This window comes from Schistocerca americana, chromosome 2, assembly GCF_021461395.2.
Source record: "Schistocerca americana isolate TAMUIC-IGC-003095 chromosome 2, iqSchAmer2.1, whole genome shotgun sequence".
In the NCBI taxonomy this organism is placed as follows: Eukaryota; Metazoa; Arthropoda; class Insecta; order Orthoptera; family Acrididae; genus Schistocerca; species Schistocerca americana.
Window position 1 is genome coordinate 502,833,606 of NC_060120.1, and position 18,417 is coordinate 502,852,022.

An 18,417-nucleotide genomic window follows, 5' to 3' on the forward strand; every position below is an offset into this window, starting at 1 on the left:
GACGGAGTCCCACCTCTAACTGACAAACCAGGGACTCCTAAGATACGACTTGGCAAACAAATGGTAATGAGATGGTGAGCCATTAATATCAATGGGGGCTACTCTGGGAAGAAGGTAGAGCTGGCAGAGGCTGCAAGTAAGATGGGGCTGGATGTTTTAGCTGTTAGTGACATTCGGGTAAGTGGTGAGAAAGAAGAGGAAGTGGGAGAATACAAGGTCTACCTGCCAGGAGTCAAAGCAGGAATAGCACAATGGGGTGTCGGGCTTTACATCAGGAAAGAAATGGAACCCAGCATAGTTGCAATAAGGTATGTAAACGAACGACTGATGTGGATAGATTTGACAGTGTCTAGCAAGAAAATTAGGATTGTGTCAGTATATTCAAATTGTGAAGGGACAGATCAAGATAAGATCGATAGTTTTTATGAGGCACTCAGTGATGTAGTTGTTAGAGTAAAGGACAAGGACAGTGTTCTGCTCATGGGTGATTTTAATGCCAGGATTGGAAATCGAACAGAAGGGTATGAAAAGGTTATGGGTAAATTTGGAGAGGATATGGAGGCCAACAGGAACGGGAAACAACTCTTGGATTTCTGTGCCAGTATGGGCTTAGTAATCACAAACTCCTTTTTTGAACATAAGAACATTCACCGGTATACTTGGGAAGGTAGGGGAACCAGATCTGTCATTGACTATATAATAACAGATCAGGAATTCAGGAAGGCTGCGAGGGATACACATGTATTCAGGGGATTCTTTGATGACACTGATCATTATTTAATCTGCAGCGAAATTGGGATTGTGAGGCCGAAAGTGCAGGAGGTCACGTCCATATGTAGGAGGATAAGAGTCGAGAAACTTCACGATAAGGAAATCAGGCACAAGAAAATAACAGCGATCTCAGAAAGGTACTAGTTAGTTGAATGTAGTCAATTACAGTCATTGGAAAAGGAATGGACAAGGTACAGGTACACAGTACTAGAAGTGGCTAAAGAATGTCTTGGAACGGTAGTGTGTAAAAGTAGGATGAAGCAAACAGCTTGGTGGAATGACACAGTCAAGGCAGCCTGTAAAAGGAAAAAGAAGGCATATCAAAAATGGCTACATACTAGAACTCAGGTAGACAGAGAAAGTTATGTTGAAGAAAGAAACAAAGCCAAACAGATAATTGCAGCATCCAAGTAGAAATGTTGGGAAGACTTTGGAAACAGGTTGGAGACTATGGGTCAAGCTGCTGGAAAACCATTCTGGAGTGTAATTATCAGTCTTCGAAAGGGAGGTAAGAAGGAAATGACAAGTATGTCAGTGGGAAAGAAATATAAACACATTGAGTGCCAAATAGGAGGAACAAAGTTAGAACAGGTGGACGGTTTCAAGTACTTAGGATGCATATTTTCACAGGATGGCAACATAGTGAAAGAACTGGAAGTGAGGTGTAGCAAAGCTAATGCAGTGAGCGCTCAGCTACAATCTACTCTCTTCTGCAAGAAGGAAGTCAGTACCAAGACTAAGTTATCTGTGCACCGTTCAATCTTCTGACCAACTTTTTGTATGGGAGCGAAAGCTGGGTGGATTCAGGTTACCTTATCAACAAGGTTGAGGTTACGGATATGAAAGTAGCTAGGATGATTGCAGGTACTAGTAGATGGGAACAATGGCAGGAAGGTGTCCACAATGAGGAAATCAAAGAAAAACTGGGAATGAACTCTATAGATGTAGCAGTCAGGTCAAACAGGCTTAGATGGTGGGGTCATGTTACACGCATGGGAGAAGCAAGGTTACCCAAGAGACTCATGGGTTCAGCAATAGAGGGTAGGAGGAGTCAGGGCAGACCAAGGAGAAGGTACCTGGATTTGGTTAAGAAAGATTTTGAAGTAATAGGTTTAACATCAGATGAGGCACCAATGTTAGCTCTGAATAGGGGATCATAAAGGAATTTTATAAGGGGGCTATGCTCCGGACCGAATGCTGAAAGTCAATCAGTCTTAAATGATGATGATGATGATGAGTTGAGTTTTTTATTCTAGATACTATGAATTATCTAACATAGCAAAAATGAAAAAAAAAGAATGCTTTTCCACGTTAAAATGGTTCCTAATCTCAAAAGACTGCAGAGTCCAACTGTAAAATCTGAACAGTAAATGGTTACTACTGACTAATTTTTGAAAAGTAATGCTACACACTAGAAATATATGTTGTCACACATTAAATAACAAAAATCAACTTCAGATTAGCCACGCAATATGTATTCACAGGTGCAACAATGAAGATACTTTTAAAAAAATGTAAATACAACTATCACACAAATTGAAAGTTTGCTTATGTTACTTTCTACAACCGTTAAGTGGTAAAGACAACAGCTAAATATAAAGTCACTATTCAGTACCTCCCTCAGAAGTTCCTCTTCTTGCTGTTCAATTTCTGTTATTTTTCGTTTTATACCAGACATGCTTGCTAGAAGCTTGCTTCTTTCCTTCCGAAGTGCATCCCCTTCATATTTTGTTGTCTGAAATGAATGAATTGCTCAGTAGTTAGAATTCACAATGACAATAAAAAAAACTTCACAATAAGATATACTCACTCTTCTTTGCTGCTGAATTTGAGATTCTTTTTCTGTCCTGTCAGCTTCATTGTTTCTCTGATTGAACTGTGTAAATGCATGGCTTGAACTTCTGTCAGTTCTTGCTATATCAGTCTTATTATCTAAACTCATATTTTTCTCCATCTCACTTACATTGTCCCTAGCTTCTCCATTTTGGTTTGAAAAGCTGGACTGTTCTTTATGTACAGGCATATCTACAGAATCAGCTGGTGATGAATCAGAGCAACCATTTTCAAGAGGAAGAATAAATTTGTCCCTCTCGAATGGTTTCTGGCCTTCCCCAATATTGCTAGAAGTTATTTTACTATTTGCTTCTGCTTGGTTTGCAGTTTGAGGTGCAGTTCCATTTTGGTAGTTTTGTATTTGAGATAGTGAACTTACAAAATCATAGTCATTGGACAATGCTAACCGATTTTCTGCTGTATCTTCCATTTCTCGACTGAAAGAAATCAAATAACTATCACAAACAGAAAATTAAAATGCAGAAATACTCAATTTAATATAGGAAGTGATTTGCTGGGATGACTGAATAAAATTAACTTCTGTCTTTCTTTACATCAAAATTCCACAACAGAAAAATATCCTACAATTTCAAAGTACATTGCAAGAATGGCACATGAATCAAAGTCATTAATATGTATGAATACACAAGAAAAACTATTTTGTAATTCAGAAAAGGAAGGAGTAAAATATCATGTATGAAAGCATTTGACATGCTGACATCAGACATTAATAACTAACCACCTAATACGAATAGAAACAGTGAGCTGTTAATTAAACTGTTGTACTTAAGTATGTGGGGTTCATATTAAATCATGTTGACAGAGAGTAAAAAAACAGTTACAGCAGAGAAAAATAAGATGAACAAAAATAGCTGGATGATATACAGATACTGTATTATGGAAGGTAGCCTACAGTACCTAACATTAAGAAACAGAAAGTGACTGAGAACATGAAAAATTAGAGATGCCATGGAGATGAAATACTTATAAAGATGTTAGGGAAGAAATGGGAACAAAAAAATTGGAAATGAAGTACCTACTGTTAATATTAACTGCTAAAGCATTAAGAAAAATAATAAAGTGAAGAACATAATGGATTGATGGAGTGTGAATTTGTTGACTCTTTTCTGATTACTGCTTGGTGAGAACTGATTATGCTACATTCTCATGATCTATATTCCCTCATACTGCTATTTGTAAATTCACTATGTCACTAAGAAATTTTGTTGCTAATTAGCAGTCCAACAAGACTAATAGAAGGTGACCAGAAATTATCTTTTAAAAAATGACAGAATATCTTAATCTCGCACAGTTTCAGTTCTCAGTATATTTCTACTAATGTTATACTCAGTTCATAAATATTTGTATGTACTAGATCAAAATTATACTGCCCTGTTAATACAAAGTAAGATGCATGCTTAGTAATAGCAGTAAGAATGCAGATATGAGATATTGTCATACCTTATATTGTGATCTTTTGTCGTAGCAATGGTCTTTATCCTGGTTCGAGGGCTCTGAGGATATACAACAGACCCAGGTGAAGGAATAACCACATTTTCATATGGGCTAAAGGTATTTCCATTGGTTGGAGTAGTCCTCTTATTAGGCATACAGCTCGTAACCGGTGCGTTGGTTGATGTACACATTTGTGGATCATTGGCAACATAATTAGGATTTGAATTATTGTACGGTGAGGAAGGGCTGTTCACAGACGAGAATCTGCAAAAGTTTTTTTCAGCTACATGACAATTCTTTAAAAGTTATGGTAGCACAATAGTATTTTTCAGATATGGTCTTTCATACCCAGTTATGATATTGTTTGTGACATCAAATGTAAATACATCTGGTCCATAATCATCGGGCATCGTTCCATTTGGTGGATTTCCGGGAGATGTCAGTCTCTTGTCTCTTGGCAAAGAACCATTTGTTTTTATTCTGTGTTGTGTAAAAATATTGTCAATGAATTTATATAGCAATATTATAAGAAAAAATTAAATCAACTCATTTTTTAGCATAACACATTTTTAAATGTTTTTGTCATAAAATGAACAACTTTGTCAACAGTTCTGCACACTGGGTGCATGCTACTTCACACTAAAACAAGTAATTGTTTCAAAGATCAGTTTCTTATAGGTGCGTTTCTATGCATATAAATTTTTGAGGCTTTTAAAACACTAAATCATTTCTTATGCATCCAGTAGTCAGTTTTAACTTTAATATTTGTTCAGAATAGAACAACACAATAGTTTTTTCAAGGTAATAGCTGTTGATAAAGATGTTCATTAAAGATGGTGCATTAGTTCAGTTATGCAAAGATAAGGAAGGCAACTGGCAATGTCATTGTCAAAGAAACAGATATTTTTCTGAGGTGGTTTGTGGAAATCATGGAAAACCTAAATTTAAATGGTGAGACAGGAATCTCCTGCCATACAGAGATCAAAATTCAGTATTTTTCCACTACGCCACCATGCTTAGTGTAACAATATACTATCAAAGGTTATGTCGGGGTGGTAAAAGCTGCTAGAAAAAACTGCTGCTCTTTACCTCATAGTAGAAACAATGCATAGTTAATAATTACTTATTAAGTGTGTGATACACATGCACATGGCTTCCAGTGTTTCTTCAGTGAATAGTTATCAGTGAACAACATAGAAGTATTCTCTTATTTCCTCTCTGTCTGATTCTCTGTACGATAACTGGTAATATATGGATCTTGGAATTAAGTCCAGTCCCCTATACTGTACACTGATCAGCCAGAACACTATGACCACCAACCTACTATCGATATAAACCTGTCCAGGTGATAGCAGCATCACCTGGCAAGTCAGACAGGTGCTGAGTGCATGTAGTATCATTGAGCGTGCTGTTCGCATGTAGAATGCAGAAGGCTCTCAATCTAATCTGAATTTGACCGAGGCCAGGTTGTGATGTCCTGGATGCTTGGCATGAGCATTTCAGAAACTGCAAGATTCGTTGGGTGTTCGAGGAGTGACTTCAACATGTGATGAAACCAAGGTGAAAGCACATCCAGATATTATGAAGTTGGGCAGCCACCCCTCATTACAGGTGTCAGGCACTGTAGGCTGGGCAGACTGGTAAAACAGGACAGGCGGCAAACTATGGTGGAACTAACATCGGGCCTTAGTGCTGGGCAGAGTACAAGTGTGTCTGAACACATGGTGCACTGAACACTCCTAATGATGGCCTCCGCAGCCAATGACCCATGCATGTGCCAATGTTGACATCACAACAATGGCAACTACAGCTGAAATGTGCATGTGATCATCAGCATGGGACATTGGTGTAGTGGCAGAGCATTACACGTCTGATGAATTCTGATACCTCCTTCATCATGACGATGGGAGGGCACGAATCCTTCGTCTTCCAGGGGAACAGTTTCTTGACACATGTACTGCAGGACAGTGACAAGCTGGGGATGGCTACATTATGCTCTGGAGAACATTCACGTGGGCATCCATGGGTCTAGTGGAGCTTGTGCAAGGTACCATGACAGACAAGGGATACTGTACACTGTTTGCCTACACCCCTTCATGATGATCATTTTTCCCCAACAGAAGTAGCATTTTTCAATGAGATAGTACACCATGTCACAAGGCCAGGAGTGTGTTGGAGTGATTCAAGGAACACAGTAATGAGTTACAATTAAAATGGTGGCTCCCCAACTCACCATATCTGAAGCCAATCAAACACATATGGTATATGATTGAATGCAGCATTAGAGTTCACCTTCCCCCCTCCCCCCACCCCCAGAATTTATGGGAACTAGGTGACTTTTATGTGCAGATGTGGTACCAACTCCCTCCAACAATATACCAAGGTCTCATTGCTTCCATGCCATAAAGCATTGCCACTGTTATCCTTGCCAGAGGTGGACACACCTGCTATTTGGCCATAATGTTCTGGCAGCTCAGCGTAAAACATCTGTAAAACAAAAATTGTTCAAAACAACTTTTTCCCTTCATTTGTGTTTATTTCCTTCTCAGAAATGAACGACATTTATTGGCAATTTGCATTGTAAGGTAATTTCCTAAAGAGATGAGTTCTATATGAAAGCTTAAAACAGAAAAGCAAATAGTACCAACGTAATCTTTCCAAAAATTGCTGACAAGTGTTCCACTTAGCATCACACATTCAGGCCTATGCCGAAACACAGCTAAAATACAAACTGTTTATCTTAGTAACGTTTTTATGAGTCATTCATATACAAATTATAGTTAATGTAGCAGTTTGTGTAACACAAAGTGAATTGACACTATTTTTCTAATCACATTGTATAAAATTACTTTTGAATTTGGTTTACTCCTAACGCAGTTATAGCATCTGATGTGTTTTACTGTAACATTGTAATGACAACTATAGTAGTCTTCACAATTTTCTCTATTATGTTGTCAGTCAGTAATGTATTATGATCAGTTATTTCTTTGTCTTCTTGTTAATAGCTGGTATAAAATATTTGAGAAAGTTGCGCACTACTTTGAGGCAGTCTTAGTTAGTCACTCAAGAATCATACATTAGTGAAGACATATTCTGATAATAATAATTAAAAAATGCAGCACAAAGATATAATAAAATTATAAAATTTGAGATTTTTGGGCTTACTACCTTTTACAAACCTAACAAGTATGATTAATTATTATTGTATGTCTTATACAAAGAAAAGACATTATTTTCAATACCGATTTTGCTGTAGTGTTGGTGTTGTAGGGAGCTTTGCTTGCCGCTCAGACTGTGCTTGACGTTCATATTCAGCACACATGTTCAGAATTTCTTCCAGACGAGCACGCTCAGCTTTTTCTACTTCTTGTTCTCTCAGCCGCTCTTCTTGTGCCTAAGGAAAAAAATAATACTTCTATGAAGCATCCAGTAATTTTCATTGATCTTATATTTGAAAAGTGGAAGCTACCAAACGTAGAAAAACAATAGCAACAAAATTAAGACCATTTTACTGGTTCCTCTTCAAAAATGTTCTCAAAAACAGTCCATGCAAAAAACACATTACCAGAGACAGTAATGAAAAATTAACACACTGTACAGTAGGTGGACAACTTATATTGAGGGAGCTGTAACAGGACATTCATTTCCCTCACAAGAGTAAGCACATAATGTTTGTAGTAAACATTACATTGTAGTTTATTGCAAATCATTTCTGTGTATTCTAGCTTTAGCTCTGTTAGAAAATTATTGGCAAAATCCTATCAAGAAGCAATACCTTGCAGAGGATTTATAGTAGTGGAAGGCCTGAATTTTAAAACAATTTCATGTCATGGCTGGCAGCTCATAAAATCAGGAGCTGACTACCAGCCCTCATGAATGTAGGGGAAAACTGTGTGCCCTCCAAGGGGGAGGTGCCTGCAGCTCATGGTGTAGTAGTTAGCATCTCTGCTGTTAGAGAGCAGGATCCAAGGTTCAATTCCCAGCCAGGTGTATTTGTATACTTTCTTCACTCAGGGACTGTGTGTGTGTGTGTGTGTGTGTGTGTGTGTGTGTGTGTGTGTGTGTGTGTGTGTGTTGTCCTAATCATATCATCACCACCACCACCACCACCACCACCACCACCACCACCATCAAGGATGCACAAATAATCAAAGTGGTGTCAAATAAAAGGACTTGCACCATGCAGTAAATTTTTTGGAACATTGTTCCAGGAAAAGCAATGATCTGTAATATTAGAATCAATTTTAATACACACAGTTGTGATCACATTTAATTTGTTTATTTTTATTTTTAGATGACCAGTTTTGATCTTATAAGAGATCATCATCAGATCTTACATTCCTTGATGACTGTAGGAACCACTGGCATGGAGCAGGTCCATCTGGGCAGGTGTTTTTCACACCTGCACAGATGGACTTGCTCCATGCCAACATTCCCTACAGTGATCAAGGAATATAAGATGTGAAGATGATCCCGTAGGAGATCAAATCTGCTCACCTAAAAACGAAAATAAAAAACTTAAATGTGGTTGGTACTGTATGCATTAAAGTACGTTAGGTGTCTCTAGACCAATAATACCATATAATCATTTTATGAGAGGCAGAGGTTATGTTTCAAACTAATTAACATTTTGGAAGTCAAGAGTTAATAATCTTTCATTATAAGCAAGGTTACTTTTGTAGTACAGAAACCCTACAAGTTTTCTGAAATGCTTTCCCCTGTATTAGAGTCAACTTTTGTTTAGTCACTTTCTAATTTTCTAGCTAAGTGTTGCAGTTTTGTGAGTGTGCATGTGCTTGGTAAGAAGAGGCCCATATTGCAATGTGGAGTCATTAGCCAGCTGGATGCTAGTAGTTAATGAATGAGATGGTCTTTGCCAATTACACCAATAAAGTCTGTGTGTTTCCTCATACACCTTAAGTGTGGCGGTATTGTGTGACTTTTGCCCATTGATTCTGAACCAGTTCCTTGTTTTGTTTTTGTGAAGATTATCAGCACAAGTTGGTAGAAACCAGCTGGAGACGGTATATGAATTGTTGGCAGTGTATATTTTCCAATCAAGTCATCAGATCTTCAAATCTTTCTGATATTGTCAAGTAGCTACATGGCATTAATCTTTGGTTTCAGGACATTGACAAATTTAACCCTGTCTTGTGTCCCATAGCAAAGCTGATGACCCTTACATAGGCTGGTCTTATTAGTGTAGAGGTCCTAAAAATTACTCCGAGTCCACCAATAAACTTTTACGAGTAAATCTCAGGATCGTATGTCATATAATTTGTTTTGTGTGCCACACACAAACTAAGAGTGTGTGGATTCTATCTACATATGTGCTTCATGTGACACCACAGAAACTTTGTGGATGAGATGAAAGGCAAGTTACATGTTGAGAAAGTGCAGATAGGTAGATGGGTATAAATTTATGTATACGGATACGCGAATAGAAAGAAAGACAAAAAAGTGGTATTGTTCATTGAACCAAAGTAAGAAGGAAGGGACATACTGCAGTCTGTGAGTTATCAATTTTAGTATGTGATGAAAAACTGAAGTTTTAAATTGTTACATCCAATTAATGCAGTATAAGAAACACACATACACACATTGGTATATTTAATATCTGTCAAAATGCAGTTTTGGTTTTGGGTGTAGCTGCATGTATAAATAACCTATCATAGTTTAGATAGTGCATTTTTATTGTAATGACTAGTTTTAAATTGAATTAGGCCATCTTCAGACATACAATATGGAGAAGATGGAACTATCAACAGGTGCATGTTATCAGGAACATTGTGTCAGGCACTACAGCACAACTGAATGATTTCAATAACAAACACTAAACTTTTACTACTGTACTTTGAAATGTGAGTCTGAAGTATTAATGTGTTTATCAACAGATCTTATTACTTTCTGGGCTAAAACTTTAGCTCGCTATCAGAGTGAGAGGCCATGACTGAATTTCCATGTTATTCACAATTAGTCAGAAAATCCTTTTTGAAGATCTAACTAGAGAAATTCGTGTCTAGTTGATATGTTACTAGCTGTACAAGACAATGTACTTGATTTTATAGAACAAAGCATACACTTTGTCAAACTGTTTTAAAATCTGGAAAATGAGTATTCCCCTTGTACTTTATTTACCAACCACGGTAGAAGCAAGCAGTTTTGCAAGTTGCTTAAAAAGTCAAGGAAGAAAGTTCTTGTTCAGGGCAGTAAGTTATACATAATTTTTTTCTTAAACAAAGATTCTCATATATATTATTGACTGACCAAAAATAAACAAGTCTCAAGAGTAACATCATTAATTTTCACTTTAATCTTTGTGATTCTTGGCCACTACACTGCTGCAAGAAGCTTGAATGACATTTGCGATACAAAAACACTGTTACTCTCAATAAATTCCTTCATCAATATTGCCAACAACATGGAACAATATACTTCTACAGCTTATTGATTGGTGACTCCATGGAGTGTTCTGTGCACCACGGCCAGATAATGGATATAATTGGAAGGAGAAACAGCATTGCTTTTATTTTTGTTTGTTTTATTATCCGCAAAATCGATTTTCGGTCACTTAGTGACCATCCTCAGTGCTGTAATATACAATTAAAATTGGTAGGCACTGGTGCTGTAATATAGAATTAAAACTGGTAGGCGATCACATCATTCTAAGCTTGTTGATACCAGTGCCTACCAATTTTAATTGTATATTACGGCACTGAGGATGGTCACTAAGTGACCGAAAATCGATTTTGCAGATAATAAAACAAAAAAATATGACCAATGCTGTTTCTCCTTCCAATTTATACTTCTACAGCTTCAACTTCCTTTATTACAATAGAGTAAGGGAAACTTCTCAAACCTGCTTCCGTTTTATCTCCAGTTCTTCTTTGCGAGCATGGAGGTCCTCAATGCTACAACTGGATCCAAAACTGGGGGTGGGGCTGTTCACACGATGCCTCATCATTTCATAGCTATTGCCACCAGCTGAAGAGGTACGTCGATGGCCGGATGACAAAGGACTAGTTGTAGACGCACGAGGTGGTGATGGTGTTACACTGCGAGGACTATGATATCCACCTTTGTACCTGTATTATTATGAGGAAGACACACAAAGTCAGTGACAACACAATATTTCAACAGAACTGTCTGAATAAACATGAGCTCTGATGAAACAGCTTATAATGAAAAGAACTGGCACTTCATACACAAGTATGTATTTAAGACATTTGAAGCACATGTACAAAATTTTGCTGTCTCTAACCATGACTTTATACAGCTGTTTAATATTTTTTGGTGAACAGTGACAAAGATAAAAAGAGAAAGAAAGACAGAACACTTCACTGTGAAATGAGAAATCATTTAAAGATTTGTGTTCTTGTCTCTTTCGGTTAAGATTAACGATAAGATTAATGGCAGGAGAGGGAACTAGAAAAGGCTAAGAGTTTAACTAGGTAACATTCCACAGAGAAGAGGGAAATGTATTAACTGGAGGGGTTGGAATGGGTGGGCATTACAGCTGAGGCAGGTGATTAGAAGAAAAAAAAAAAAATCAATGCACAACTTTCACTTCTCATAGCTTTCTACAGCTAACTTTCTCTTTCTTTTATGAAGTTAAATTTTAGTTTCATAAATATGCTTGCTAAAATACACACTGAAACTAAGATTGGAAAACATTCTAAGTGTAACTAATGAATATTTTTGGATACTGAAATTCTGAGAGTAGTTGTAGCAAAAGGTGACAATGTGTTTTACTATCAACCTCATAAAGTAAAGTGCAGGGTGTACATAAAGTCCTGGAACACTTTCAGTTATTTATTGCACAAGAACCGAACACTGTACTGATATCATACATATGTCATTTTAAAGAGAAACCCTGAAAGTCTTTTTTCATATATACCGCCACATTGTCATTTGATAATTTGCCATTAGTCAGTGCTAGTCGCAAACATGGCAAGTTCAGGTGTGGAGCGAGCTTTCTGTGTGTTGGAGTTTGACAAAAACAAGTGTGCTATAGCTGTTCAACGTATGTTTAGAACCAAGTGTGGTAAGAAGCAACCAAGGAGGAAGGCATTTACCACTGGTACAACAAATTTGTTAAAACGGGTTGCTTGTGCCCGGCAAAGAGAAGGACATCCCAGTGTAAGTGAAGTGAATGTGGAGCACGTTTCATGAAATGGCCTTCCCGATCACCTGATCGCACTCTGACTTTTTGCTGTGGGGCACATTAAAGATCTGGGGTCCGTACCACCACTACCACGTGATGTAGCAAAGCTCTGGGAGAGAATACGGGAAAAAATACGGGAAGTGTCTGCCACGGTCAATGATGCCACGCTGGGATGGATGTGGCAAGAATTCGATTACCGTACTGATGACTGCTGGGTCACTCATGGTTTGCATATCGAATGTTTGTAAAAAAAAACTTTTAGAGTTTCTCTTCAAAATGCAATACGTATGACATCTGCACAATATTTAGTTCCTGTGCAATGAATGATTGAAAGCATTCCCAGACTTTATGTACGCTCTGTACATTATAAATATCTATTTCATCTTTTCTTAAGCAGATTTTGGATTCCTCTATTCCTCAAGTCTGAGTGACTTGTGCATCTTGTCTAATGTATCCATCTTCCCTCCCTTAGCACTAATAGTTCAGAAAGCTAGAATTTGTTTATTACTTTTCAAAGCATTACTGGAAATACTGCAATTTTTCTTTCTGGAGTGAAATACTTGTCAGCCATTCTGTCTCTTTAATTTTATAGTTTTATCATATTTTCTGACAACCTTATTGAGTTCTGAGCATTAAAAGTAATATAATTTAGAGCGTAGAACATGTAGTTAACCATTACAATACAGTTTGACTTACCATGGTAGTGGATTTCTATTGAAGGCTGGACTTGGTGTTGCAATGCTCCTGTGAGATTCTGCTTGAGGGTTTACATTTTCGTAGGCTGATGGGCTGCCCGCATGGGGGCCAGCACCCGATCTAGGTGACCACGATGGCGTAGGGGTTGCACTTTGTGATCTTGAGCCTCCATTTATCATTGCTGTGGGAATTCCACTATGTCCAGCTGCTACATTGTTTGCTTGTATGTTACTAAATGCTGATGAATTGCCACTGTGAGTACTGTTGAAGGCACTGGGGTTACTGTAGTTAGGATTTGTTGGCGTAGCACTGCGAGATTTAACATTTGGTCCAAGCACTGCGGAGGCTGGTGAGTTAACTGTAACACTGTTCGGTGGGAAAACTTTTGGAGAAATGTGCTGGCTCTGCTGCAGACCTGACGCTGGTGAAGGTGGAGGTTTAGATGCACCATTAGCACGTGCTAGATATTCAAACTTGGAAACCTAGTACAAAAATGATGCATTTGAAATGCGCAATTCAAAGACAGAATAAAAGTCAATAGAGGTGCTTTTATAATAAATTAACACCTCTGTTAATTAATCCCTAACACATCATGATTTCAAACAGATTGCAGATAGTAAGTTTACACATATGTTAACGAATTAAGGGATTAGTGGGAGGTACACTGAGAGTGAAGGAATTTGAGGGAATGTGGAGAAGAACACAGATTAACAGAAAGAAATAAGACAGGGAAAGGTGTCAGAGAGGGAGATTGTTTCCAGTAAAAAAGAAACTGGTGAAATGATAGCCTAGAGACAGAGCAAAAGGTGGAATGAAGTGGGAACAGGAAAGTGGGGAGGGGGTAGGCAGCAGGCAGGGACTAGAGGAGGTGGAGAGCAGAGTGGGTACAGGAACAAAAGGCATGTTGCAGGGAGAGTTCCAGCAGTACAATTCTGAAAATCTTGTGTTGTAATAGGAAGGGGAGGGGACTCTGTGCACAGGGATGGAAACAGACAATGAGTAGGTTGTGTATGTGCGGGATTATGCTTGAGGGTTAATAGGTGGCACTGTGATTGAAGTATTTCAAGGCATGATGAGAGTGAACTGAAGTGCTAACAGTGAACATGATTTGGGTTTTGCAGTCATGGAAAGCATCAGTTATCCAAAATTCAGCTTGCCCTTTTCTCACATTATATCCAGTGAACCATAGATGAGGAACAACAGGCAGATTCCATATAAACTTCCTGGCAGATTAAAACTGTGTGCCGGACCGAGACTCAAACTCGGGACCTTTGCCTTTCGCGGGCAAGTGCTCTACCAACTGAACTACCCAAGCACGACTCACGCCCTGTCATCACAGCTTTACTTCCGCCAGTACCTCGTCTCCTACCTTCCAAACTTTACAGAAGCTCTCCTGCGAGCCTTGCAGAACTAGGAAGTTTCATATCAGCGCACACTCCACTGCAGAGTGAAAATCTCGTTCTGGAGATTCCATATACTTTCATTTCTAGAAAGCATTTGACATGGAGACCCACTGCAGGCTGTAAACTTATGTCTGAGCACATAGATTATGTTCCCAGATATCTGAGTGACTGGAAGACTTTTTAAGTAACAGAGCTTTGTATGTTGTCGACCATGGTGCATGTACATCAGAGAGAAGTGTGTCCTATGAAGTGTCCCAGGAAAGTTTAACAGGACCACTCTTATTTCCTTTATACATAAATGATCTGATGGACAAAGTGAGCAGCAATCTACAGCTGTTTACTAATTGTGCTGTGGTGTATGGCAAGGTACCATTGCTGAGTGACTGCAGGAGGATACAAGATGATTTAGATAAAATTTACTCTAAATGTATAAAAATTTATATTGGTACAGATGAGTAGGGGAAAAAAAGGTCCAATTAGGTTCAAATACAGCATCAGTAGTGTGCTGCTTGGCACAGTCACACTGCTTAAATAACTATGTGTAACATTGCAAAGTGATCCAAAATGAAACAAGGACTTAAGGATGGAAGTAGGGAAGGCAAACAGTCAACTTCAGTTTATTGTGAGAATTTTAGGGAAGTGCAGCTCATCTGTAAAGGAGACCATGTGCATAACCCTAATGCAACCTATTCTTGTGTACTGTTAAAGTGTTTTGGAAGGCCACCATGTTGTATTAAAGGAAGAAATCAAAGCAAATTCAGAGGCATGTTGCTACATTTGTTACCAGTACAGTCAGTCAAGACACAAGTATTATGGAGATGCTTTGTGATGGCATCCCTGGAGAGAAGACCATGTTCTTTTCATGAAAAACTGCTGTAAAAATTTAGAGAACTGGCATTTGAAGCTGACTGCAGAATGATTCTTCTGCCATCAATGTACATTTCGCATAAGGACCACAAAGATAAGATGAGAGAAATTAGGGCTTGTGCTGAGACATATAGGTAGTCCTTTCCTCCTCACTCTATTTGTGAGTGGAACAGTAAAGGAAATGACCAACAATGGTGCAAGGTGCCCTCCACCATGCATCATATAGAGGCTTGCTGGGTATATATGAGTCACTTAGATGCAAAACTGTCCATTTCCACTTTTTAAAAAAATTGAATTGGCAGCTCTGGATTGTAAAGCATGACATTTTACACATGCTTGAAATGCTATTTATGCTTAAAGCTCTCCATGGAAAACAGCTCATGAAAAGTGTGGTTAGATTCAAAACTGTCCGTGTCCATCACGCAGGAGTAGGTTTAATAATGAATAGGAAAATAGGAATGCGGGTAAGCTACTAAAAACAGCATAGTGAATGCATTATTGTGGCCAAGATAGATACAAAGCCCACACCTACTACAGTAGTACAAGTTTATATGCCAACTAGCTCTGCAGATGACGAAGAAATTGAAGAAATGTATGATGAAATAAAAGAAATTATTCATTTAGTGAAGGGTGACGAAAATTTAATAGCCATGGGTGACTGGAATTCGGTAGTAGGAAAAGGGAGAGAAGGAAACATAGTAGGTGAATATGGATTGGGAGTAAGAAATGAAAGAGGAAGCCGCCTGGTAGAATTTTGCGCAGAGCACAACTTAATCATAGCTAACACCTGCTTTAAGAATCAAAAGGAGGCTGTATACATGGAAGAACCCTGAAGATACTAAAAGGTATCAGATAGATTATATAATGGTAAGACAGAGATTTAGGAACCAGGATTTAAATTGTAAGACATTTCCAGGGGCAGATGTGGACTCTGGTTATGACCTGTAGATTAAAACTGAAGAAACTGCAAACAGGTGGGAACTTAAGGAGATGGGACCTGGATAAACTGAAAGAACCAGAGGTTGTACAGAGTTTCAGGGAGAGCATAAGGGAACAATTGACAGGAATGGGGGAAAGAAATACAGAAGAAGAAGAAGAAGAAGAAGAAGAAGAATGGGTAGCTTTGAGGGATGAAGTAGTGAAGGCAGCAGAGGATCAAGTAGGTAAAAAGATGAGGGCTAGTAGAAATCCTTGGGCAACAGAAGAAATTTTGAATTTAATTGATGAAAGGAGAAAATATAAAAATGCAGTAAATGAAGCAGGCAAAAAGGAATACAAACGTCTCAAAAATGAGATCGACAGAAAGTGCAAAATGGCTAAGCAGGCATGGCTAGAGGACAAATGTAAGGATGTAGAGGCTTATCTCACTACGGGTAAGATAGATACAGCCTACAGGAAAATTAAAGAGACCTTTGGAGAAAAGAGAGCCACTTGTATGAATATCAAGAGCTCAGATGGAAACCCAGTTCTAAGCAAAGAGGGGAAAGCAGAAAGGTGGAAGGACTATATGGAGGGTCTATACAAGGGCGATGTACTTGAGGACAATATTATGGAAATGGAACAGGATGTAGATGAAATGGGAGATACGATACTGCGTGAAGAGTTTGACAGAGCACTGAAAGACCTGAGTCGAAACAAGGCCCCGGGAGTAGACAACATTCCATTAGAACTACTGACGGCCTTGGGAGAGCCAGTCCTGACAAAACTCTACCATTTGGTGAGTAAGATGTATGAGACAGGCGAAATACTCTCTGACTTCAAGAAGAATATAATAATTCCAATCCCAAAGAAAGCAGGTGTTGACAGATGTGAAAATTACCGAACAATCAGTTTAATAAGTCACAGCTGCAAAATACTAACATGAATTCTTTACAGACGAATGGAAAAACTAGTAGAAGCCGATCTCGGGGAAGATCAGTTTGGATTCCGTAGAAATACTGGAACACGTGAGGCAATACTGACCTTACGACTTATCTTAGAAGAAAGATTAAGGAAAGGCAAACCTACGTTTCTAGCATTTGTAGACTTAGAGAAAGCTTTTGACAATGTTGACTGGAATACTCTCTTTCAAATTCTGAAGGTGGCAGGGGTAAAATACAGGGAGCGAAAGGCTATTTACAATTTGTACAGAAACCAGATGGCAGTTATAAGAGTCGAGGGGCATGAAAGGGAAGCAGTTGTTTGGAAGGGAGTAAGACAGGGTTGTAGCCTCTCCCCGATGTTATTCAATCTGTATATTGAGCAAGCAGTAAAGGAAACAAAAGAAAAATTCGGAGTAGGCATTAAAATCCATGGAGAAGAAATAAAAACTTTGAGGTTCAGAGACAGCAAAGGACTTGGAAGAACAGTTGAATGGAATGGATAGCATCTTGAAAGGAGGATATAAGATGAACATCAACAAAAGCAAAATGAGGATAATGGAATGTAGTTGAATTAAGTCGGGTGATGCTGAGGGAATTAGATTAGGAAATGAGACACTTAAAGAAGTAAAGGGGTTTTGCTATTTGGGGAGCAAAATAACTGATGATGGTCGAAGTAGACAGGATATAAAATGTAGACTGGCAATGGGAAGGAAAGCATTTCTGAATAAGAGAAATTTGTTAACATCGAGTATAGATTTAAGTGTCAGGAAGTCATTTCTGAAAGTATTTGTATGGATTGTAGCCATGTATGGAAGTGAAACATGGACAATAAATAGTTTGAACAAGAAGAGAATAGAAGCTTTCGAAACGTGGTGCTACAGAAGAATGCTGAAGATTAGATGGGTAGATCACATAACCAATGAAGAAGTATTGAATAGGATTGGGGAGAAGAGAAGTTTGTGGCACAACTTGACCAGAAGAAGGGATCAGTTGGTAGGACATGTTCTGAGGCATCAAGGGATCACCAATTTAGTATTGGAGGGCAGCGTGGAGGATAAAAATCGTAGAGGGAGACCAAGAGATGAATACACTAAGCAGATTCAGAAGATTGTAGGTTGCAGTAGGTACTGGGAGATGAAGAAGCTTCCACAGGATAGAGTAGCATGGAGAGCTGCATCAAACCAATCTCAGGACTGAAGACCACAACAACAACAACAACAACAACAACATGTCCATCAGTAAGTTGGGTGCAAAACTTGCCTTGTCCCTTTTGACAAATCGCATTGAAGGCTGGTGTCATGTGACTGTAATGCAGGGAGAAAAGCTGTCGCATGTATTTACCTGCGACTCTCAACATTACAAAGAT

At 38.5% G+C, this 18,417-nt stretch overlaps 1 protein-coding gene across 4 annotated transcripts in view; it reads right to left on the minus strand.

Moving 5' to 3' along the window:
* LOC124596554 (pleckstrin homology-like domain family B member 1) overlaps window positions 1-18,417 on the minus strand; it is a 1,048,367-nt gene that overhangs the window by 255,370 nt on the left and 774,580 nt on the right. For all 4 annotated transcript variants that reach the window (XM_047135740.1, XM_047135739.1, XM_047135737.1 and 1 more), the window contains 7 exons: window positions 12,920-13,401; window positions 10,919-11,144; window positions 7,302-7,453; window positions 4,408-4,539; window positions 4,066-4,323; window positions 2,582-3,041; window positions 2,387-2,506 (listed from right to left, as the gene is read on the minus strand). In XM_047135740.1, the coding sequence (XP_046991696.1) occupies window positions 2,387-2,506; window positions 2,582-3,041; window positions 4,066-4,323; window positions 4,408-4,539; window positions 7,302-7,453; window positions 10,919-11,144; window positions 12,920-13,401 (1,830 nt within the window). The remainder of the gene's footprint in view (window positions 1-2,386; window positions 2,507-2,581; window positions 3,042-4,065; window positions 4,324-4,407; window positions 4,540-7,301; window positions 7,454-10,918; window positions 11,145-12,919; window positions 13,402-18,417) is intronic.